The 24,476-nt window shown below is 41.9% G+C and overlaps 1 protein-coding gene across 24 annotated transcripts in view; it reads left to right on the forward strand.

The window, feature by feature from the left end:
- madd (MAP-kinase activating death domain) overlaps nucleotides 1-24,476 on the forward strand; it is a 49,163-nt gene that overhangs the window by 16,608 nt on the left and 8,079 nt on the right. For 3 of the 24 annotated variants that reach the window (XM_086178991.1, XM_086179103.1, XM_086179002.1), the window contains exons 5-36: nucleotides 22-153; nucleotides 337-450; nucleotides 646-726; nucleotides 3,427-3,483; nucleotides 4,310-4,482; nucleotides 4,586-4,821; nucleotides 4,909-5,065; nucleotides 5,189-5,292; nucleotides 5,438-5,643; nucleotides 5,906-6,159; nucleotides 6,409-6,548; nucleotides 7,064-7,165; nucleotides 7,701-7,742; nucleotides 9,150-9,167; nucleotides 10,024-10,083; nucleotides 12,909-13,017; nucleotides 13,149-13,335; nucleotides 13,779-13,929; nucleotides 14,228-14,431; nucleotides 15,871-15,921; nucleotides 18,348-18,451; nucleotides 18,659-18,742; nucleotides 19,097-19,255; nucleotides 19,762-19,882; nucleotides 20,579-20,641; nucleotides 21,893-22,013; nucleotides 22,171-22,276; nucleotides 22,416-22,526; nucleotides 22,604-22,711; nucleotides 22,796-22,960; nucleotides 23,039-23,111; nucleotides 23,542-23,648. In XM_086178991.1, coding sequence (XP_086035117.1) covers nucleotides 22-153; nucleotides 337-450; nucleotides 646-726; nucleotides 3,427-3,483; nucleotides 4,310-4,482; nucleotides 4,586-4,821; nucleotides 4,909-5,065; nucleotides 5,189-5,292; nucleotides 5,438-5,643; nucleotides 5,906-6,159; nucleotides 6,409-6,548; nucleotides 7,064-7,165; nucleotides 7,701-7,742; nucleotides 9,150-9,167; nucleotides 10,024-10,083; nucleotides 12,909-13,017; nucleotides 13,149-13,335; nucleotides 13,779-13,929; nucleotides 14,228-14,431; nucleotides 15,871-15,921; nucleotides 18,348-18,451; nucleotides 18,659-18,742; nucleotides 19,097-19,255; nucleotides 19,762-19,882; nucleotides 20,579-20,641; nucleotides 21,893-22,013; nucleotides 22,171-22,276; nucleotides 22,416-22,526; nucleotides 22,604-22,711; nucleotides 22,796-22,960; nucleotides 23,039-23,111; nucleotides 23,542-23,648 — 3,900 coding nt within the window. The remainder of the gene's footprint in view (nucleotides 1-21; nucleotides 154-336; nucleotides 451-645; nucleotides 727-3,426; nucleotides 3,484-4,309; nucleotides 4,483-4,585; nucleotides 4,822-4,908; nucleotides 5,066-5,188; nucleotides 5,293-5,437; nucleotides 5,644-5,905; nucleotides 6,160-6,408; nucleotides 6,549-7,063; nucleotides 7,166-7,700; nucleotides 7,743-9,149; nucleotides 9,168-10,023; nucleotides 10,084-12,908; nucleotides 13,018-13,148; nucleotides 13,336-13,778; nucleotides 13,930-14,227; nucleotides 14,432-15,870; nucleotides 15,922-18,347; nucleotides 18,452-18,658; nucleotides 18,743-19,096; nucleotides 19,256-19,761; nucleotides 19,883-20,578; nucleotides 20,642-21,892; nucleotides 22,014-22,170; nucleotides 22,277-22,415; nucleotides 22,527-22,603; nucleotides 22,712-22,795; nucleotides 22,961-23,038; nucleotides 23,112-23,541; nucleotides 23,649-24,476) is intronic. The other 21 variants (XM_086179010.1, XM_086179111.1, XM_086179039.1 and 18 more) reach the window with 18 other exon arrangements.

Consider the following 24,476-nt stretch of genomic DNA (forward strand, 5'->3'; position numbering starts at 1 on the left):
GTGTGTTCTCTCTTTGCTCAGGTTATTCTTCAGTCCAGAGATTACAATGCTTTGTCCATGAGTGTAATGGCCTTTGTGGCCATGATCTACCCTCTGGAGTACATGTTCCCTGTCATCCCATTACTGCCAACATGCATGGCCTCTGCTGAACAGGTAAAACAGTACTGGTAACAAAAATAGTTCCAGAGTATTTATGAAGACACACATATATGTTAATGTTAAGAATCACTTGTATTTTTCCATTTATTTTCTTCCTTATACAATTTTCTGTTTTCAGTCACGAACTTTAATCTGTTGAGGATATCAAATTTGCTCATTTTCTCCTCCTCTGCCCAGCTCCTTCTTGCTCCCACTCCCTACATTATAGGTGTACCAGCTAGCTTCTTCCTTTACAAATCGGACTTCAAAATTCCAGATGATGTGTGGCTTGTGGACCTTGACAGCAGCAAGGTCAGTACATCCACACACTGCTCTAATAATGGCCTTCCTCCATTTTGTGTTGTCTGGGTCCATGATATCTAGATGAAAATATCGTCATAATTCTGATCAATATGACTAATGTTTGGACAAACGCTTTTATCTCAATCAATTCTAAAATAAATTTAAAGTATTTGTTTAACTTGAGGATGATTTTTTTCCCTTCAGGTTATAGCTCCCACCAATGCAGAGATTCTACCACCTCTTCCAGAGCCTGAGTCTGGCGAGCTTAAGAAACATCTGAAGCAGGTATTTTTGATCATTGCTGCATTTTCTGATTCAGCTGCAGTCAGCCAGGGCTTGGTCTAAATCCAGTGGGAATATAAATATATTTGGAGACAATGCTGGAACCCAGTCACTGCTTAGGAGCCCACCATCGCTGTTTCTCGCTGTCTATTTATTGATTGTATTCCTGTGTATCTGTAAAATGTCTCTTTCAGCTGTGAGAAGAGTAGGGGCTTCCTACTTCAGCAGAGTTGTATGTATTGTAGACAGAGTGTGACAGCATTGGAAATGGTTTTTAGTGCACTAACAAAAACAAATGTTTTTTCTGTTCTTTTTTCCTGTGTCTTTGCATGCTCTAGCTCTTGGAGGTAAAATGATTTCCTAGGATCCTACTACCCAAGCCAAACCCTTTAGCAAAGCTGTTCAAACTGGTAGTAACTAATGTGCCCCTCTAACCCAATTATCTAACATAACATCAGAATCTGGTTCTGATTCTTGGAAACACCCCCCCCCCCCCCCCAACCCCCAATAGCCTTGCTTCCACTCTTATCAACTCTTGGCTCAGATATCCATCCACAGCCTATAGAGCTTAGCTAGTGTGGAAATTTGACCAATCAGTATGCTTTGGTGGAAATGGCTGATTCGTGTCAATACTAAATCGAATTATTCTGCACCACCTTTACAGAAATTCTGAAGTTTTTGTAAAATGAGCAGAAAGTCCTGGAAGGTTTTCACACTTTTACAGGTCTTCTTTGAACAACCACAGGAACCAAGCTCTCAAATGCTAGAGGTGGCTAAAATCCTCACACATTTCACTTAGAAATGAGACTAACAGAGGAATGGGTTTATAACCCTCAAATAGATTCTCTTATTTATTAAAATTTACTTTTAAAAGACGTACTGACATCATTTATTTAATAGCATCCTAATCCTATCCAAAAATCTTTTCTTTGTTTTTAAGTATTTTCTAGCTGAACATAAAGTTATATGAGAGATTTGAGTGATTGATTGTAGAAAAGAAGTGGTCATAGCCACTGAGTCATCACCCAATGGTTTGTGGTCTCCAGATTTAAAGCCAGGATTGTGGGCTTTTTGCACCATGTGACCATATTAGGTTTAGAGGAGGGAGGAGTTGAAATTGGCAGAGACAAACACAGGTCGCCATGAGGGTCTATTATTTTCATCATGTTTTATTTATTGAGTCCATAAACTCATTGGGGAAATGTTGACTCAGGTAATGATTCATGTGATACACTAGGGACTTTTTTCCTTTTCATCCCCCCCCCCCCCCCCCCACTTTTTCTTTTTTCTCTTGGAACCCGGTTGCACCTCCCCGGCCATATTGAAGACACATCAAGATTGTTTTCATTTTTAACACCTAGAAGCTCTGTTAGCGCTGTCTATTGTCTGAATGTGTCCATGGAAGCCCCTTTTTCAGTTGTTATGAACACATACATTTCTTTACAAACTGTCTTTAGCTACGTGTTACATTTTCGGATTAATGGCTAATTTAAGATAAATGACAATAACATCAAAGGCAGACCATAAGAATTCAGGGGTTTGAATTTCAGATGGGGTTGAAAAATAGATAACTCTACCATCTGCGTAGAAATAAATTGAGCATTCAAAAAATAAGCAAATCATCACTTGGCGCATTTAAAACAAATGTTTTTTAAATATTTAGTCATCTGTCAAACCCAATTAAGACTTGTGTACACTTGTCTTGTTAAATGCACCTTGAATCAGAGCTGGTTCTGTGGCCGTGTGTGAATTGTTGATCTCTCCCTGTGTGCCGATGTGTTACTGAGAGGCTGGTGTGTAGGTGTGTGCAAAGCGTCAGTTTAGCAGCTTTATATTTGGAAAGTGGCGCATAATATCTGTGAATGGATAGAGAAAGGTCAATGATGATGATCAACTGATTATCGAAAGATTCTGATGCCAACGCAGAATGCTCTTAATGTGAGTCACTGAAAATACTTGCACGTAAGACTAAATAACTTAAGATAAATTGGTTCCAATCGGGAATTGATTTATTTACTTTTAGAAACTATGTGGCTGTAAACCTTCAGCTCAACCAGCATATTTTTGGGACAACTTGAAAGTTGTTGGTGCTACAGGTGCTTAAAATGTGCAAGTATTTTATGTATGTTTCTAAAAAGATCTGCTGTTGTGTTTCTGTCATTGCCATTCCATCGTAACCACTGGCTTATGCCAGTTGGTCACTATGGATGTCCTTCATGTGTCTTTTAATGGCTGAATTCTGTAGGTCTGGTTTTTGGTTCTCTCATTGTCTTTCATGTTGATCTGTTTTCCTTCCTCTCTTGCTCACCCTCTGTTTCTCTCTTAATGTCTTGCTCCACTGGCTGTCCATCTTCTTTTCAAAACAAACACAAAAAGGTCTTTTCCTTATCTCCTTTCTGCAGTAGATTTATAGATTCTAAATGAGGGGCAAGCCAGACATTTCTATTGTTGCACAAACATATTGAAATTTTTCCTTGAAGTTGGATTTATCAATTCCCTTTCAGGTGGCCCTACAATACAGCATTATTACCACATACATTACAATAATGTAAGCAAAAACTGGGAAGTACTGTTGAATGGAGATGGAGAAAAGAAAGGGAAAGAGCCATGATGTTGACCCTTCCGTCATGTGTTGTTCCAGTGTCAGTTACCATCTCAAGCCTTCATGTGATTCTCCTCCCATCTTTCTTATCCCCCTCCTAGTGTCTGGTTAGGTTGACCGTGATCACCCAAAAGCAGATCTTCTCCTCTGAAAATAAGGTTACTCATTTCTCCTCCTGTGGAATGTGTAATGCCCCTGCACGGATAACTTCGCTGTCTATTTCTCTCTCTCCCACTCTCTCCTTCTCACACACACACACACACATTATTTTGCTTGTTACTACGTCTTTGTCTCTATTTTCTCAAGACTTGAATAAAATGCATAACAGTGTCAAAGAATGTTGCGGACGTGTTTCTAATACATTGCTTAGCTCTGGCTTGAGCATGACTGAATGTGCGTGCATCAATCTTGGCATCAGTGAGTGTCCTTGCAACTAAAACAAGTTATGATGATGCAAATCACTCGGACAGAGTTAACATTCATCCAGACCCAGCAACTAAATGTTCCATAATGCTAAGCTAAACTCTGACATCTGAATCTGCAACAGTTCCCTCAAAGCAAACCATGCATAATGACTTACTTCCCTCCTGTTCCTCCTCTCCAAAATGACACACCCACCACAGGCATCAACATTTGAAATCCTTGCTAACAAGTAAATGGGAAAATTAGGTAATGAGCACAAGTTGATGGTTTATTTTGGGTAACTTCACTCCAACACATTTCTTATATTTCTCTGCAGCAGAAATGCTATTGAGAGTATATATATATATAAAAGCAAGTAAGGGACATCCCCTCTTTAAATTACCTTTTAAACAAGAAAATCTATATTTGTGCCTTTTTAAAGGAGGCAGTCGGGGGACTGACTTCTTATCTCAAACTGACAAATTGTCGATGCCGATTGTGGGAGTGGTTCATCACAGCGCTGTCTTTTTTGTCCTTCTTTCTGGCTGTGTTTATAATTTTTGGTACTGTCACCTGTTCTAGGCCTTGGCCAGTATGAGCATGAACACACAGCCCATTTTGAACCTGGAGAAGTTCCAGGAAGGTCAGGAGATGCCCCTGCTCCCCCCTGGGCGAGATAAAGCTTCACCATCCTCCACAGAGTTCAACCCCCTGATTTATGGCAATGATGTGGATTCTGTGGATGTAGCGACCAGGCAAGAATTGAACTGCCATTAGCCATTTGTACTTGGAGTCCTGAAGTTATATTTTACTAACTCAACATAGCAAACTATTTCACCAATTTAACTCTTTCCATAGGGTTGCCATGGTACGGTTCTTCAATTCCCCAAATGTTCTCCAAGGATTCCAGATGCATACTCGCACCTTGCGCCTCTTCCCTCGCCCTGTGGTGGCATTTCAGTCGTCATCTTTCCTTGCATCTCGGCCAAGGCGCTCTGGATTTGCTGATAAACTCTCCCACACCCAGGCAGTGGAGTTCTATGGAGAGTGGGCTCTTAATCCCACCAACCTTGCATTTCAGAGGATACATAACAGTAAGCTGATTCTTTCTAGATGATATAATGTTTTGTTTTTCTGATCATGAATTGCATCAGAACACACTCTGCATACGTTTGTTTCAGATGTGTTTGACCCCTCCTTAATTGGTGACAAACCCAAGTGGTACGCTCACCAGCTTCAGCCAGTATTGTACCGAGTGTACGACGGGAGCTCTCAGCTGGTTGAGGCCATGGCTGGTCCATTTGAGGATGAGGGTAATGAGTCGGACCCCACAGACAGGTGAGAAGGAACGTTTTCAGTTGAACAGTGAGTTAGCTGCCTTTTTGTTTGTTTCATGAATGGCTTTCAGTAATTATTGTGTTTTAGTCAGCTTTTGGTAACGCGTAATGTGTTTTGTTTCAGTGGTAGTGACAGTGAGGCATACGATGACTCCAGCTCATCCTATTCCTCACTTGGAGACCTTGTGAGTGAGATGATTCAAGGAGACATCCAGGGAGACACGCCGAGTAAGTTTGAAAGAGAAAAGATTAAATGAATTGATCCATTTGCTCACCGTGGCTCCATTGTTTCTCAAGAAAGATTCTAAACTTATTACTTGATACACTTTCACAACATTCATCATTCCTTGTAACATGTACCTTGATGCTTTAGACGTAGAACCACCAACCCATGCTGCTCTGGGTGATGCAAGTGAGGTTGAGTTTCAAGACTTCCAGGACTTAAGGGAAGGACATGGCTCGGAGGGTCCATCTAGTGGGGACGGACCTGCTGATCCTTCTGATGGACAACCTCATCGCTCAAGCTCCAGCACAACTGCTAGCTCAAGTCCCAGCACAATCATTCAGGGAGTCAACCATGTGTGTGATCAATGCAATTAATGAAATTCTTCATCCACGGAAGTTGTTGTACTTTTTTCACATTTCTAATCTAAATTTATAATTTGTTGATTGTAAATTTGGCGAAGTTACTTAATCAGATTTAATAGTTGTTGAGTAAAACAAGACTTTTCTATGGTATAATGTTTTAAATGCTGCAAGTAGATGTTAATTCAGAATACATCTCTTCTGGATTGAAATGATGAAAAGGAGATACATTTATCATTGTGTCTATTTTTTCCAGGAGCAAGGAGAAGCCCCAGAAATTGAGGCTTCAGCCATTGCAGCCTCACAGAACCCTGTCCCAGGACTAAGCAGCCAGCCTTTCCTCCGAGCTACAGCTGACGCTGGCCTGGTGGACCCAACCAATAAAAAACAGGAGTATGACAACCCCTACTTTGAGCCTCAGTATGGCTTCCCCTCTGAGGATGACCCTGATGCAGAAGAGCAAGTGGAGTCATACACCCCCCGATTCAACCAGAACCTCAATGGCAACAAGTGTGTTAAGCTTGTTCATCACTTGAATGGATGTGTTATCATCATTCAAATGGGCTCCATCCACCATGCAATGTTCTCGATAAAAACCCAGCATGTCAGATCAATTTCTCCATTCATGGTGGTCTTGAATCTGTGGTGGTGGGATGTTGTGATGTGGCCTGAATGTTTGAATGCGTATCCCCATTCTGCATACTGTTGTCCTTGTGTTGTCGAGGCACCGCTAACTTCATCTGGTCATTTTTTTTAAAGGCCGCAGCGTCCTTTACGTCCCAGTAGTCTCAGGCTCCCTGGGGAGTCTGATGGGGAGGGAGATTCCCGCAACAGTTCACCCAACTCCACCATTTCCAACAGCAGCAATGACGGATTTGGAGGACTCATGTCATTTGCTAGTAAGAATATTTGAAATGCATTTAGCTTTCTTTTTCTTCCTATTAGAAAGTTTTGCTTCATATGACATCTTTTGAAGTATCATAATTTTATCTGTCAGTCAGCTGTGTCAATTGCCTCTTAACAAAAAAGAAAAAGCCTTAATCACTGATGTTTAGCTTGTTTAGCTCAGTTATGTTGGAGGTTTTTGAAACCAACATTTGCATTTGGGTCTTGGTGCTGGCACCCTGATCTGGTAACTGTTGAAATCTGCTACAGCTTGTAGTTTGAACTCGAGCCAAAGTTGATGAGACTGAATTACCAAACCAACTCAGGAAGTTTGAGCTAAAGGTTTCCTGTTAACCAGATGTGTTCTCAAATTGGATTTTTTTCTGTGTGAAAAGAAACTGAACTGACAGGATAATGTGACGTATTGGGACCAGGGCCTGGGGACCGTATGTGGGAAAATGGGACACCTTTGATCTAGCACACTCATTAACTATTCCTGCATCTAATTACATTATCATTTTCACAACAGGCAATCTGTACAAGAACCACGGCACCAGTTTCAGTCTATCCAATCTTGCTCTTCCCAACAAAGCAGCAAGGGAGAAATCAACCCCTTTCCCCAGTCTGAAAGGTACAGCACAACCAATTAAAGTTTTAGTTGCTTATGGTGTTCGTCTTATCTTATTTGCCTTCCACTCTAGTTTCAATGGTAAAATGACACCTGGTCATAAAATGTGTTTATTGGGACAAAAAATTAGGGAGAAGTAACAAAGTCAGAGGTGACACACTGTCATTGCTTCTGCTTCTTTTGACTTTCTGACCTAGTGATTAATATTTCTTTCATTATTGGCCTCATTATTGGTTGCTGCATTATTATAATTTATTCTACTAATTTAAACTTTGACTGTGAGTTCATTTCTCTCATGTAAAATATTGCTACTACTATTATGGATCTGGATTATTTATGGATTATTACCTAGTTAAGTATAGTGTAGAAGTGGCTGTGACTGTGTACGGCCAACATTACTCCCTAAAAAGTAAACTTTCATAATGCTTGTAAAAGCAAAGCTCTGAACCCCAGCATTTGAATCATTTACTTTGTGTTTTTCTCTGCCTTTTTTTTTTTTTTTTACTCCTTTCCCCTCTAAATTATTTATGTGAAAAAGAATATTTTAACTTTGATATTGAGGAGGAGATGGAGCAAGCAGGTTTGTAACGATGTTTTTATATCCTGACTTTCTTCCCCCTGGATTGCCGAATGGTTATGGCACTATTTTATAGCAGAGTATTGAGGATACATAAACAAGGTTTTTTCTCTCAAGTGTCTAAAAGGAAAAATCCACTCAAAAACAGTCTTCACATTTATTTTGCCACACTATTATGATTGTAAGCCTTGGGAGTCTTTAGGGTCATTTTCTGGTGTTTTGTTATGCTCCTGTTTTTGACATATTTTCCCACAGTCATAAATGTGTTGGGCCCGAGTGCTTTTAATGGTCGTCCTGTCCCTAAATCACCTAAATAACTAGAAAGCACTCAGAGAGTGTATACCTCTGCCAAGGCAAACCTTTGGCCCCTGCACTTTAGTTCACAGGTCCTAATCAAAGCTGCAAGTTTTTATTACACCCCTGTGGACATCATGTGTGGCTGTTCCACAAAGCGAGATGGTGGTTTGGTTTTTGCATGAAGGAGCAGACTAATGCTGCCCTGTGGTGTAAATATCACCTCCTGTGTCCACTAGGTGACCAACAGAATGCACACTTACTGTATTATATAGTGTGCTGCTATACATCATTTGATGACAGCTCAATGTAATTCTGATATAAATCAAATTATGTTTATTACATCAGGCTAAGTTATTATAACCAATAGATGGCTCCGTCATTGATTAAAAATCAGCTTTTAAATGTTTTCTGTTTGGGGCTCTAATCGAATGTGTGAAAAAATCTGAGCGTGTGGAGTCCAGTTACTACGGTCTTGTTCTATGTGAAATATGAAATTTGGCCAGTTGGACTGTTCACAAATAAAATTATCCTAAATAATTGATATGTTTCCCATATATTTGGCTACTCTCAGCACCTGGCCTCTCTGTTCCTCATTGCCTGCTTGCTCGCTCTCTTTCTCTCTTCACAAACACATTGACAGCATATCCATCGTGCAGTTAGCGTTAATTAGGCTGATGTGTATCCAGCCCTATCAACCAGTACCTTGCAGATATACGTACTGTATGTATGGAATGGTTCATGTGACTTAATGTGGATCCAGGTTTCATCTGGAAAGTATAAACATTGCAGGATAACCTGAAAGTATTGGCCTGGGTCTGACAAAGAAAACATCAAACCAACTGTAGGATATATGGCTTTATGGGTATCAAGACTCCAATATTTATCAAATAGATAAACAAAACGACATGAATCCAACCAGTGTGTATTCTTTTCCTCCAAAGATTATAAGGCTAGAATGAATTCTGTTTAGGCTGGATTTTCACTTAAATTGAGAGAAAAAAACCAGTGAAGCATGATAATCTGACTCAATAGCTCCACTCTATGTGGAATAGCTGCCATAGAAAATGTTCTGTTCCTTTGATTACCATCTTGTGTTTTGTCTTTGTTGCTCAGATGCCCCTGACAGCCCGGGTATGTTATGTCTGGTGTGATAGTTTGCATTAGACCCCCTAACTAGTCTTGCCTCTCTCCTTGAATTGACCTTTACCTATCTTACACCCTGTCTGACAGTGTAGGATTAAGATAGGAATCACACATGTGGTCATCCATGTATCCACGCCGTCCCCTCTTTCCCTGCGCCATACATGTCTGTGTGACTGGTGGGAGCCTCTTTAATGCATCATAATGACGCAAATGACAACAGTCAAAAGATTTCCTCTGTAACTCTTTCTCGTGTGGCACATGCACTACCGCACTACGACCACGCTTGTGTGTTGCTCCTCGCTTGCTTGTTTTGTGGCTCCCCATGTTTAGGCGTTCCTTCTTTTTGAGAGGTTACTCGCAAATTTTAAATGAACATGGTTAAAGATGGCAGGTTTTCTAATGTGCTATTTAAGACTGTGTGTCACCATCATCGGTTTTGTGCTGACAATAAAATTTCTGCTTCGTACGAGCGTTAAAACAACTTCATCCATTGATCTAGTACTGTTCAGTTTTTTGAATCCCAGCAACAAAGTATGAGCTTTGAAGTGCTCTTCCTTGGTGCAGGCTGTAAACATGAAAATGTGTTGTCAGACACATGGCACAAGTCATCGTATGGAACACTTTCAGAGTTGATACCATCATCAGTTCATATTGTCTTTTTCTCTTCTCTGTCTGCCCTTCTCTCTTGTATTTAGTTGCTTTATCATTTCTTTCTGTTTTGGCGCTGTGTTGATTGTGCATGTCTGTCGTTTGATGGGTTGATGTTCAGACTGGTTGTGTCTGGGCCGGTGTCCCTTTCTCTGTCCACATTTTTCGCGGCACTAATTCTGGATTTTGTGTGCAGTATTTGGGCTAAATTCTCTAATGGAGATAATAACTGAGGCCGGCCCGGGGAGCGGAGAAGGTGGGTTCTGCCCTTTTCTCGAGTGAGCTGCATGCTTCTCCAAGCCAGTCAACTACATCTCCCAGCATCCTCCTCTGTCCTCATTCCATTCACTGTCTGTGCCATGGAAGATTGTGACTTATTGTCTTAACACACTTCCACTCATGATGACTGCCGCACCTCAGACTAACTCTTAATATACTTCACATTGTAATGTTTTTAATTTATTTCAAAAGCCCTCCACCACAAGCATGTTTTTAAAGGACTCGTGAGATAATCTACGCTTTGATCTAACACCAATAAGCTCAGGAGTAATGGAACCAAGGCAGTACGCAATAGATAACCACAGGGAAGCATCACATAATAGAACAGGATGTTCAAGTGATAGATGTAAAAATATCTAGTAGCACCCATTGTTTGCCACTGTTTCTCTACTTCAACAGAATACTGATGGGGTTGGGCCGAATCATAATTGTGCTATGTGCGGTGAACAGTTGTTACACCTGCAAATTTCATTGGTGAATTTGTTGAGATATTTATTTATCATTTGTTAACTAGATTCAGGCCAGTGCTAACCAAGATCCTGGCTGTTAAGATGGGCCGTTAAATCCACAGCCTGAGAGGAGCAAAAGCTGTCACTGAGAGTGCTGCTTCTGGACTCAACTGGACCTTTTATAACTTATTGAACTATACACTTGGTCTTTTACAGAAATGATCAGTTTCTAAAATGGAGATAGTTTATTGTATCCTGTTGTTAGCTGTGTTACATAGCTTATTTGAAGTGGCAAGCCAAGGCACCCAGGCACTGTAGCGGTCTATTGTGTTCTCTGCCAACATGGGGGCCACTAGTTCAGTTCCACCATGTCTGCAGGTGGGAAGCCAGATGAAAGTACTGTATGTGTCGTAGTTGCTGCGCTAGCACCTCCTTGGGCTGGTTTGGGCAACCGTCCTGCATAAGGAAACTGGGAGCAATAGCGTGATCCTCCCAAATGCTGCACCTTCCTGGTGAAACTCCTTTCTGTCAGGCTCTCAGTCAAGCCACAAGACTTTTCACCTATCTGTCACTCACATTCTTTTGGTAGTTTATTTTCCCAGGATGCTGTGCAACTAGTTGATCAAAGTGTTTTAATTACTGCCATTATGTTCTACTTAACTTGGGCAGACATGATGAAATTCAGTAAGACAAATGAAAAGAATCAGCCCTTGTTGCAGTTAAAATTCATGGTGAACAAGTGCAGTATTTGGGGTTTAAGAGCTACAGCAAATACTGGGGTAAGGGGGGAAATCCATGTTTCACAAATTGAAGAAGAGGTGGAGTACCAAAAACTGTAGGCCCTAAGTGTCCACCATTGATCAAAGTGGGCTCCTCCTGCCACCATTGAGAGCTTGTCGTGGCCAAGATCTGCTGCCAAGTTGCAAAAGATATTGATGAAATCAGAGACTCAGCTGCAGCTTCTGCTCTTGTTTGTGCATTTAGCCTGAGATGTACCTGGTAATGCCTCTAACGTGTCATGTGTCTTTTGGAAATCCCCTTTAGAATTAATGGTATCGAAGACAACTTGTTTTTACATACTGAAAATTCTGACATTGTAATCAAAGTGTCAATACTGTGAATAAAATCTAATTTCTCATCCACACACTCCCTGGCAGCAATAATAGATCCCTGTTGATGCATAAAATTAACAATAAAACAGCCTGTAATGACAGATGCCAGATCAGATACCTCTCCCTCCATCTCAGTGCCAGGGAGACAAAAATCAGCTTTTAACAAAATGGAGAAAGTGTGAGTTCATATTGTAGCTCGGTATATGTGCTAATCAAGCTAACGCCTATGGCAAATCCAAGGTTGTGTCCTGGCCGCTCGTGTTCAGTGAATATGTCAGTGGAGAACAGTTTGATGCCTAACATAGAAAATGCATTTGAAGTCAGCTGCTTGTGGGAATTTCTAATCAGATAATAACTTATTAGTGCACATCTAGCTAACCTCCTCTGTAATTTAATGTTGTAAAGCAGAAAGGACAAGGGGGAAAATATTCGCATCAGTTAGATTTATTGTTGTTGAATGGTGAAGAGTCTGGGTTGTTGAAGAACTGAATTAATTCCTTTCAATTTGATGCTGACTTTTCAAATGGAGTAAAGCTGGGAATTATAGGATGGAGTTTCCTGTATGTTTGAAACCTTTTTAATTATTGTGACGTGAAGGCAAAAATGATCGGCCTAACCCCAACAAACGGATCACTTTCACATGGGGGGCATCCAGCAGCATCGGGGCGATGCGATACAATGAGTCAGCTTGTGTCCTTGTGATGTAACTTCTTGTATTTGATCATTTTCTCATCTCTTCTGTTGTGCATGATGTCACTGATGTAGTTTCTTCTCAAAATATCCTGACCTGACATCAATAGGCTGCTAATGAATGATGCCACCAACGAGACTCGTGTGTGTGTGTGTGTGTGTGTGTGTGTGTGTGTGTGTGTGTGTGTGTGTGTGAGGATGAGTGCGTGAGCCCACACAGCGTCCTTGTTTGATTCACCCCTGACCCTGTTGTTGTTGTAGACTCCAGCAGTTTTAGTCATTTGTATTTTCAGCAGTAAGAGTCCCAGTGCCTCTGTCCCTTTCAGAGAGTGAAGTAACTTCTTCCTTTTTGTTCCGATGTTACAGCGTAAGAAGACACTAGTTTAAATGCTGTTTCCTGTTCTGGTCTACTGTGCCTGAGGAGCAAGTGTTCCACTTCTGCTGACAGCTCTTGTGTCTAGCGAGCTTGTAGTTTGCAGTGTGTGTTGTGTTACCTTGGTTATCTTGCTCGGGTATGTTCAGAAGCCTCATTGTTTCGGCTCTTCCACTAGGTGCACGTGCACCCCGGGCTCTTGTGGATCAGAAGTCCTCTGTAATCAAGCACAGTCCCACAGTGAAGAGAGAATCCCCTTCTCCTCAGGGTCGTGTCAACAACACAAGGTAGTCTCTTCTTCATGATGATTAGAGCACATTATCATTATTTGTCTTTAATAAAGTCTAGAAGCACAATCACACTGGTGTTATATCAGTTATCGGTCTAATTTGTCTGTGACTATGCTGTTTTGATGCAGTGAGAACCAGCAGTTCTTGAAGGAGGTGGTGCAGAGCGTCCTGGATGGACAGGGAGTTGGCTGGCTCAACATGAAAAAAGTGCGCCGCCTGCTGGAGAATGAGCAGCTTCGCGTGTTCGTCCTGAGTAAACTAAACAGAGCTGTGCAATCTGAGGAAGATGCCAGACAGGAGATTATACGAGATGTGGTGAGATGATTGATTTTGTTTTGGTTTTTTCTTTTTTTAATCCTGCTGAAAAACTACAAAAGATTACAGTGTCACAAATGTGAGACTTGGACCACTAATTTCTGCTCTGTGTTGTAGTTTATTAAAAGCCGGATGATGCAAATCTTTAATCCTTAATTTCATTTTACTCAAAAAGTATTTTTGTCAATTCGTTGAAAACAATTTGCAGGCATTTCTGAACTCACCAATGACCGAAACTCTATTGTTGTAAAGTACTGGCTCATATGACTACTGGCAAAACAGTTTTACAGACGCAGCATTGGTGTTTTGTCAAATGAAGTTTTATAAGGTATAAGCAGCATTGGCAGTTATTGATGAGCAACATTAATAGCAGTTACCTTGTCCTCAGGACTTAGGGCCCCTCGTTTTGCTTCCATTTGTCTGTATTTTTGAAATTTCTCCAGGAGGTGAACAGAAAAGTGTACAAGGGCATGTTGGACATCTTGAAGTGTACAGTATCCAGTTTGGAGCACTCCTACACCAATGCTGGCCTCGGAGGGATGGCTAGTGTCTTCAGCTTGTTGGAGATTGCGCGCACACATTATCAAACCAAAGGTATGGTTGCATTTAAGAATGAAAGTTTGTGTCTTCTAAAAGCGAATATATTTTTGAGAGATTCTGTCTGCTCATTTGTGCTGAGAGGTGAAACAGCATTGGTCTTGCGCTACTAACATTTATCCTTTGTTTGTATTCAGCTTTAAACTGCATGTGAGAGGATAACCCCTTCTATAATTTAGATGACTCTTTCTCGTTTGTCTAACAGCCATGCGCCTCTCTTAGTTTGAATCTCTTTTCCTTTTCTGTCATTTTAATGAACTCTTTCTTTGGCCCCGTTACGCTGGTAACTTGGTAGACACAGAAAAACGCAAGCGAAGCCCCACAGACAGTGCTGGCAGCCCGGGGAGTAAAGAGAGTCCCTCTGGTCGTATGGAGACTGCCAAACCTCAGGTGCTTCTGAATGTACCCCATCTGCAGTTGCCACACCATACAACAGGCAAAGGACCCCACCATTTTGATACCCGGAGTCTGAACGAAGAGAACTTTATTGCCTCGATTGGTGTGTACACCATTCCAGCTGTGGTTGCATGTGCACTGTGAGATCCCCCCCGTCCCCCTGCTAGCTCATCAACCTCAGACCTAACCCCTCCTCCAACCATTTCCAAGAAAATCCCTTTGCCCTTATTCCCCCAGCAGATTCTTACAGGTTCTTTAGTATTCCACACACTGGGACTGGTGATAAGAAATGGGCTTTTTAAGAATGAATTAAAATTAATAATGCTGGCTAGCTTAAATAAAGCTGAAAAAATACAATGATCTCCCGGCCATGCCTTGAGGTGATATCCCAAATTTTATACGCACACACGCACACACACACACACACACACACACACACACACACACACACACACACACACACACACACACACACACACACACACTATATTTTAAAGATTGACCCTGTGAATCTGAAAAAGCCCTGGAAAGTGTTTGGAATACAAGCCTGTGATCCAGCCTGGACTGCGTGTGTTTGTCTCGCCGTTCTTAAACATCCGTGCCCTTGTTCACCTCCTCTCTGGAGCTCTGTTGTCAACCTCTCAGTCCCTTGAATGCATGTCTTGGTTTTTGTTTTCTAATACTTAAATCTGCAGTAGTGGACGAGGGAAATCAGAGGTATGCGCATCGATAGTGAAATTGGTGCTCATCTGTGCCTTTACTGCAGGTTTCTGCGAGGCGTGCTGTAGAAAATTACAGCTCCCTTTGCTCTCAGCATGGAGGGTGGAAGCATCACTCCCCAGTAAACAGTCCCAGTACATAAACAAAATTCCCAACAGGAAGTGGTTTGGTTTGTATTGGTCATCAAAGAACCAAATAACTTAGAAAATTATTTGATTAAAGGATTTTCTAAGAATAGTTCTGGGTCTGTATACAGGGGACACTTTCGGTCAGCCGCCCTGACACCACTCCTACCTGCACCCCTTCTCTTCCTGTTAGAAGTTGCACCTTCAATTCTACAGAATGCTGTGAGACGTGCATCCCGGCTTCTGCAACTGCTCCATTTCACCTGCTGGCTAGTCAGCCTCTCAACCACATCCCATGCTCTTTTCCAAATAGATCATTTCTCTCTCTTTCTCTTTCTCACCTTTGCTCTGGAGAGCCAGACAGCTGCAGTCTATGAATGCGGACCGGTGGTCAGAGCCAGAGCTCATTCAGATGTCACTGTGTGGCTCTCCAGGACATTGGGTGTGTTGTAATGTTACCTTAGTAGCTGTCTCACAATGCATCTAGCCTGACAAGGAGACGTCTTTTTGATTTAGTCCAGATTCAAACACAGCTACATGCAGACATTACAAAACATCCTTATTCAATAATGACGGATTTCAAATGTTTTTTTTTGGTTTGTTTTGATTTCAGTGCTCATCCACCATACATGCCTTTTCAATCTGCTCTCTGACTCTCTCTGTCTTTCTCTCCTTGCTTGCAATGCATCTTGGGTAGAATTGTGGAGCAAGCACCAGGATAAGCAAAAAGCTATGGAAAAACCACAGAGTAAGAGACTTCACACACCAAAAAAGAGAAAAAAACATTGGGGTGTTCAGTTGTTGACCCTTTTCCACCCCCCTTTCTCCACCTCTCAGGATCATCAGTGTCAATACAGTACAACAGGACTGCACCAAATAAGCATGTAAAATGGATTACCAAAAAAAAGTCATTAGAGTATAGCGTATTAGAGGTGTGAGTTATGAGATAAAAAGCGTTGAAAATTGTATGCAGCATGTTTACCTCAAGCAGTTCTAATATTATTTTGATGGTACACTGGCTCGTGACTGGGGGAATGTGCTCCCAATATCTGATCCTGCACTATGTCACGTGAGCTGACCTCCCATGAAACTCCGGCTACAGTAGCTTGTTGTGCTGTTTACAGGCTATGCCATTATTCTCAGTGCAAAAATCACAGGCAAAAAGAAGATGTAAGATATTTATGGGGGAAGTTATGAAGAAAAATAGTAAAACCAGAGCCTGAGCTACCAGTAGTTGGATGGTAAGTGTAGCAGTAGCCGTTAGCAACTGCAGCTTAATGTATATAACCACTGTGGGTCCGAATCAGTGGTCATGGAAATAAGTTTAATATCCTATTACAATAGTGCGTTACTCGGGTAACACTCAAATTAACAGATTAGAATACACCAGCGTCTTGTGTTTTACATCCTGTATCAGCAGGGAGCGCTGCTGCCCAGGATTATGAATAAGGCTGCTTTAAATTTGTTTAAGATTACAGCAGCGTCCATTGCAACTCTGGATTCAGCGCCACAGGTTTTTTTGGTTTTTTTTTAACAGACAATATTGTGTTAGTTTTCATGTTTGTGAGAAATACTGTGACCCTGGTCAGAAAATATCAGAAATATTTTATTTACCTCTTAAGGATGGAAACACTTCACTGTTGCTAGTTTCTCACAGTACTCTATGTGTTTTACAATATCTATTATAATGACAGTATTTTGGACATTGGTTCTACCGGATCAGTCATCATAATTTTGTTCTCACCAAAACAAAAGAAGATGCTGTCACTCAAACAGGGAAGATCAAAAACTCAGAGTTATCCCAAACAGATAGGAGCAGCGGAATTAAGTCAAACTGTGCTTTGTAAGTGCTTAACAGTTTGTATACTAGCAGACTTGGTAATTAAGCTGCCATACTTTGCTTTTCTTTACTTTGTGTGCTCTCCAGGGTCGTGAGCGATGAATAGCAGCATTTTGTGTGCATTCCCTTTGGATTTCTCCACAAATGCTCTAATATAAGCTGTGTGATTGCCTTAGCGCTTGTGTTCACCAGTCTGTCAGAGCCAGTTTTAGTGATGTTCTCCTAATCGTGGCAATTACTTTAGTGACTACAGTCTTGACATAACCAATTTAGCCAATCGTCTGAGCGACAAAAGTAAAACTCTTTGTTTGCCCCTCAAGTAATGGTCATAGCTCACAGGGAAGGATGTGGAATCCACTATGGAACCCAACATGTGTTAGCGTTTTACAGTTGCTGCTAAAACAGCTACTGCCTTTTCTTTTCTACAACACTGACTCTGAAAGCAGACGTGCTCTCTCAGTGAATGTGTAGAACAAAACCTGGTTGGTGGTTCTTAATAAAAAAACACACTTCGTGCTTATGCTGTAAGCACTAGCTTTAGCTCAATCAGTATCTAATTTTTAGAGTGTTCTTTCCCTCCTGAGACAGAAACAAATCCCTGCTGTCCACCTGCTCTTTAAACTGTATTTTTCCAGTTTCAAGTGGCTTTCTGTGTGTTGAGTTTTCCTACAAATTTTGCAATACATTATTAAAAATACTAGATGTTAGAAAAGAGGTGTCTCAATCCACTTTCCGCCATTATGGTGACTATGTCTGACAAACATGGCCAAGAGCAAATCACACTTGAAACAGAAAAGGTCTCCTTAATTGTCCATCAGTCTGTGTGCATGCCTAACTGCCTGTGTCTGTCTGGTGTTTCTTGTGTAACTTTGGCCACATTGGCAGCATTGACTGACGATTAATATCACGCTCTTGCAGTTTTGTTTTCATTTGTAATTTTGTTTCCTAATGTTACCGCACTCTGCTTGCCCCTTGTCACTTTTCTCTCTGGTGTTTTAAGTTACATCATAGATGAAAAAGCAGACTCAAGCACCAGTATAAGTCACGAAAACGTTTTATGAAAGGACTGTTCAGAATTCTTGTGATGGTATTTTTAAGCTAGAAGTAAAAGATTCTTTAAAGGCTTGTATATTGATATAATAGCAGGTGAAATGAAAGCGTGTTACATGTTCTGCTTCAGCACACGTGTATTTGAATTGAGGCTTTGGCACTTTTAGATGGATGTAGTTGTCAATGTCGCTATGCTGTGGTGGCTTTGAGTCAGGCGGCTCACAGTAAGGTAAGAGAGTTGAAGAAACGTCGGAAACAGACTGAAAGATATGCGTGTCCCTCAGGGTCTGACGGAGCGAAGCAGCAGCGCCCCCAGGTGGCCGACGCAGACGAGAAGAAATCGCAGATCAGTGCTGATAGTGGCCTCAGCGTCACATCTGGATCTCAGGTCTGTTCATGGAGGGTGGTGGTGTGTTGGATTCGCCCGAAGTGAACTGAAACCATTAATTTGATGTGCTTTACCAACCCTTTATCTTGTGTCCTCAGCAAACTACCCGCACTAAGATTGCAGCCTTAACTAGTCCGTCATGGTTAGAACCAACCCTTCTGGTGTGAATTCTCTTTGTTTGTGTTTTCTTTCTCTTTGCCTTTGTAGAAGAGCGACACAGAGTCTGTAAACAGCTCCGAGCCACCAATCCTGACAAGAAGCACCAGCCAGGACTCAGAGGCTAGCACAGTGGTAGGGCACGGCCAACTCTGTGATCAAACCTTTGACTTTTTGGGTAGTTGTCTTTGAAATCTGCAATTACAAAGAAAACAAAACAAAGAGAGATGAGTTGTGTTTCGCCCAATTTCTTGATAGTACCTTGTTTGGGGGGCAGGGGTGTGGAGGTTCATGCATGCATTTAATTTTCAGAAACAAAAGGAGGGTCCAACATTTTTGCATTGTGTGATAAGTCAAAAGCTGTAGCAAACCTTTTTTGATGTTCACACATCTGATTGTGTGTGTGTGTGTGTGTGTGTGTGTGTGTGTGTGTGTGTGTGTGTGTGTGTGTGTGTGTGTGTGTGTGTGTGTGTTTGTGCGTGTGTTTAGATAAGCAATAGCTCTGGAGAGACTTTGGGAGCAGACAGTGACCTGAGCAGCACAGCAGGCGATGGCCTGGGGGGGAGACCTGCTCCTCATTTAGCCCAGTCCAGAGGGACCCTCTCTGACAGTGAGATTGAGACCAACCCAGCCACCAGCTCAGTGTTTGTAAGTTCAAGACTCACTTTACAGTTCTGACAATAATATGTAAGAAAATATTTTACCATCAGATTGAGGTGATTGAGTCTCATTTGACCCATCAACACCAGGACTACAGTTTGGTGTAGTCAGAGCAGAGTCCTCAGAGCTGGTTAGAATGTTTCCCAGTGTCTTTGAATGTTTCCCAGTGTCTTTGAATGTTAAGAGTTCTCATGCATACCAGTAAAACCAGAAAGTTGCAGTCTGGCATAAACCTGTAAGTGTGTGTGTGTGTGTGTGTGTGTGTGTGTGTGTGTGTGTGTGTGTGTGTGTGTGTGTGTGTGTTTAAACTTTTATGGTGTTTGTGTTTCGCAAAGTAGACACTAATAGCACCTATGAGGTGATAATACTAATAGGCAACATTCGTCTATATCTTACAAGACTATGAATGCAACAAATGTCTGATGTGCGAGTTTCGTGTAATGAAAATAGAGCAAGAAATGCAGCATGAATACTCAACATTTGTGCCTCCACAGGGAAAGACACACACACTGAAACCAGGAGCAAAAGAACATGTATCTGCCATGGCGAAGGGGCCACCTGCCCAGCCCATGGAGGACATCAGTATGAGGATCTACCTGTGTGAAGGCCTGCTGGGTACGTTCCCTCTGGTTTAGGTGCCTCCTGTTAGTGAATGTGATTTAACACACTAAAGTGCGTGTGAGTCCTTTGCTTGTGTTTCCCTGTTAGCTGTTCGTTGAAAGATTCACTGTTGAGAGGTTAAAAGCAGAAAGTGGGTAAGTGAGGAGGCAATGATAAAATTCCCAAACAAAGTGAAGCAACTCTGTGCTAAGTTGAGAGGTCATAGGCTAATGTTTTGAATGCAAATGTATTCAATAGGAATTTGCAATTTCGCATGGACAATAGTGGACTTCTTGGATCAAACCTCCATTTAATATCTCGTCATTGATACCTTACTGCTATTTGATAGTGTGTAATTACTGTAAACGATGTGAAAACAGAATTAACAGTGAATAATTTGAACCTGGGGAAAAATTAAACTATATTGGTTGGAATCAATATTCTAAACAGGGAACAAGCAGCCTTCTCGCGACATTATTGCGCGACTATTTGTGCCGAATGTATTTCTATGACTTACGTGGTGAGAACAATGAAGGCTTTAGTGTGAACCACATGGGTGGTGGTGTGACTTCTCTGGTTTTGTGTTTTGTGTCTGTGCCCGCTCTGCTAGTGTTTTTGCCATTAACACTACTCACCTCTTGGCCTAACCCCCTCCTGCTCTCCTGCTTCTGTTTCCTCCCGCTGCCCCTCCTCCTGGGAAAATTCTTCCAGGACGTGATAAGAGCTCCGTTTGGGATCAACTCGAGGATGCTGCCATGGAAACCTTTTCTCTAAGTAGGGCTAATCTCTTGCTTTTGCCCTTTTTTTCCTCTGTGTGTGTGTGTGTGCGTGTGTGCGTGCATGCGTGTGTGTATCTTTTTGTTCACCCAGTCAAGCTCTGTGTTTCATCTCTGGTGTGATGTGGGTTTTTCTGGTCTGTCAATCATCTGCACATCAAAGTCCAGAGTTTATCATGAGATTGGGATGCAAAGTGTGAGAAGTCCTCCAGATTTGGTCGCAGCAAAGACGGCGGCACACACCAAACACACCAAAGCTCATCTGTAATTCATTTTCTGTTCCTCGAGCTTTGAACATCCTCTCAGTTTCTGCTGCCTCTCACCCTTTCACCCAGATTTCTATCTAAGTATTGACCTTAAAGCTTAACATTCGAAGGGTTTACACATTGGATGAAGGCAGGATGCGCTCGTACTAACAGGAATGTGATTACCAGTTGAGTACACTTCAACCAACAGCTGGCACACAAAACATCTGAATGTGAAGATTTCCCGTGATGTGACATGTTAAATCCAGGTTGGGATGTTTCAGTCATTTTTGCATCTTCTGAAAGTAGTTGACATCAGGTGGAACCAAATGACACACATAGTTGCAGAAGAAAATCTGAAATGACAAATATGATGCTTGAAGGCACTGAGGGAGAATATAATTCTCATTGTTAACACTCTTTAAGGTTTAGTTGAGTCCAGTGTTTGACATTCTGAGCAGAGATCTTTGCAGGTCTACATACTTGGACCTGGAATTGTATGGCCCAGATCTGAACTGGACCCGTAGTGGTGAACAGGACACATGTACAACAGGAAGTGTCAGACCTAAATGAAGCTGGGACACACTGATTTGAAAGGCCTCAGTTTCACAGCTTGTTGCCTTGTTAACTTGATGCGACTTGTTGAGGAGCAACATCAAACATTTTTTTGCTTAATAAAAAACTCAGAAAATTGTCGTCACCTAACAATTATTGACGTGGCTGCCAACATTAGCTTTGTTCACTTGCTCTCTGAGATGAGTTGGAGTGGAACTCGTGGAACCTGGTTGCCTCTGATGGTCAGAGGTCTTGCAGGCACCATGAGTTCTGTGTCTCTGATCCACATGGGTATAACACACAATTTCAGATACACTCACTGGGCCTACAGTAATGGAACTGAACTTGAACCAGACACGGTTGACTATAGAAAATGTGGATGAGACAATGTGTGCTGTGGATGAGACAAGTGTGCTGTGGATGAGACAAGTGTGCTGTCTTGTGTTCAGGTAAGGAGCGCTCCACGCTGTGGGATCAGGTGCAGTTCTGGGAGGACGCCTTCTTAGATGCTGTCATGTTGGAGCGCGAGGGGATGGGCATGGACCAGGGACCTCAAGAGATGATTGAAAGGTTCATCTTGACGGTTTAAACTCTCACACACAGACCCAAAGCTGATCAAGTGATTTCTGTCTTTTTGAGCATTGTGTGTAGATAAGACAACTACACTTTGTAACCCTCCCGGGAGGGTACTTAGACTTGTTTGTTGCTGTTTTGTTTGTTAACACAGGTACCTGTCATTGGGTGACCATGACCGCAAGCGCCTGGAGGACGACGAGGACAGACTGCTGGCTACCCTCCTGCATAATATGATTGCGTACATGCTAATGATGAAAGTACGGAGCCCTGTTCGACTTCACTGAGCAGCCTGATCTCTCTTTCTCTTTCACTCACTCACACACACACACACACACACACACACACACACACACACACACAGCTAAACCTCTTTATTTCCTGTAAATGTTTGTTCAGGTGAACAAGAATGACATCAGGAAGAAAGTGAGGCGTTTGATGGGGAAGTCCCACATCGGCCTCACATACAGCCAAGAGATCAATGAGCTGCTGGACAAACTGGCCAAGATGGTGAGTGTTCTGCCTTTTTCTTTTCAGCTACGTAAGCTTCTACATATGGTGTGCAACTATGTGTACTATGTTTTTAGAACGGGCGTGAGCTGTCCATCCGGCCCAGTGGAAGCCGGCACATCAAGAAGCAAACATTTGTTGTACATGCTGGCACTGATACCACAGGAGACATCTTTTTCATGGAGGTCGGCAAATGTTGTTATTTGAACAACTTGACCTGAGTTGTTGCCTCTGTTGAGGAAAATTACAAGTTTCTCTCTCTCTTTCAGGTGTGTGATGACTGCATAGTCCTGCGCAGCAACATCGGCACAGTGTATGAGCGCTGGTGGTACGAGAAGCTCATCAACATGACTTACTGCCCCAAGACCAAGGTTCTGTGTCTCTGGAGACGCAACGGCCAAGAGACACAGCTCAACAAGTTCTATACCAAAAAGGTCTGATGCTGAATCTGTCTGTTTTGTGTAACTCGAGACAGCATCTGCCGTTAGTAAAACCTCTTTCTGCTTTTCTAGTGTCGCGAGCTCTACTACTGTGTGAAAGACAGTATGGAAAGAGCTGCAGCCAGACAGCAAAGCATTAAACCAGGTAGGCGTCATTTATCACTAAGTTGCGACAAAGTCACTCAAGTCTCCCTGAATGATTAACCTCCTTTCTAATATCTTTGTGCTGCTGTCGTGATGTGTGTGTGTGTCTGTGTGTGTTTTATATATGTATATATGTGTATGATGTGAATATAAATATACATATATATGTACACACACACACACATATATATATACACACACACACATATATGCATATATGTGTATATATATATATGTGTATATGTGTGTGTGTGTGTGTGTGTGTGTGTGTGTGTGTGTATCACAGATGATTTGCAAGATTATTCTGTATTAACTGTCACTTTCATCTCTCCTTACAATTAAACGATTGCAAAATAAAAATGAAGCACACAGTGTTGATGTACAACAGACTTGTTTATGAGAGCTCAAAACTGAGAAGTGGTTCCCTTCAGGTCCTGAGCTGGGCGGAGAGTTCCCCGTCCAGGACATGAAAACTGGTGAGGGGGGGCTGCTGCAGGTCACGCTGGAGGGAATCAACCTCAAATTCATGCATAGCCAGGTAAGAGGCCAGAACCACAGCAGAACTCTGCTTCTCATCCCACACCAGGGCATGAAAACACACGTCACTCATGATGGTTCAGACCTCATCCTGTCCTCCTGTCCACCTCGCTCTCTCCTCTCTGAATCATTTCCTTTCATCTCCTGATCCTCTTCCTCTATTGCCATCAAACCTAAATCGTAGTCAAAATGACAGATGACATCTTTGATTGGCATTTCTTATCATGTACCAGATGTTTTCCTTTAGAGGAAGAATTCCTGTTTGCGCTTTTGCCTTTTTTGGATTTGCTTTTTTCTTTCTTTTTTGTGTGTGTGTGTTTGTTTGCATGTTTCCAAAAAAAAAGAACAAACAAAAAACTAATAGTAACACATCCTTCCACACGTTTCTATTTACATTTGGGTGCTCAAACGTCATGCTCATGTACAGTGTGGGAGGTAACAAAATGTTAGTGTGTGTATGTGTGTGTGCGTGGGTGTATGTTGTGCATCACCGGTAAGACAGACGACCTTGAGACTTTTCATTAATAATTGGCTATTTAATAGCAACTGTCACGTTTTAAGTTTGGACCCTGACACATTGTCATGTGTTGTCTTCACATCTGTGCTGGTCGTGATAGTCGGGGTTCTTATAACATGAGGCTGTGATGGACGAGTGTGTGAAGGGACCAGTAACATCCCTTGGCAGACATCCTCCCTCTGTGAGCCAGTTTCTCAACTGAAAAGTCATTTAAAGGATCAGTTCACCCATTTTACAAAACAAGTATTTTCTGACTTCTAGCCTTGTTGATGCGTTTGGTCTCAACTACTCAAGTCATATTTCTCTTCATTT

This window comes from Aulostomus chinensis, chromosome 2 (assembly GCF_037954235.1).
Source record: "Aulostomus chinensis isolate RoL2024-O1b breed Wild chromosome 2, RoL_Achi_v1.0, whole genome shotgun sequence".
NCBI classification, from domain to species: Eukaryota; Metazoa; Chordata; class Actinopteri; order Syngnathiformes; family Aulostomidae; genus Aulostomus; species Aulostomus chinensis.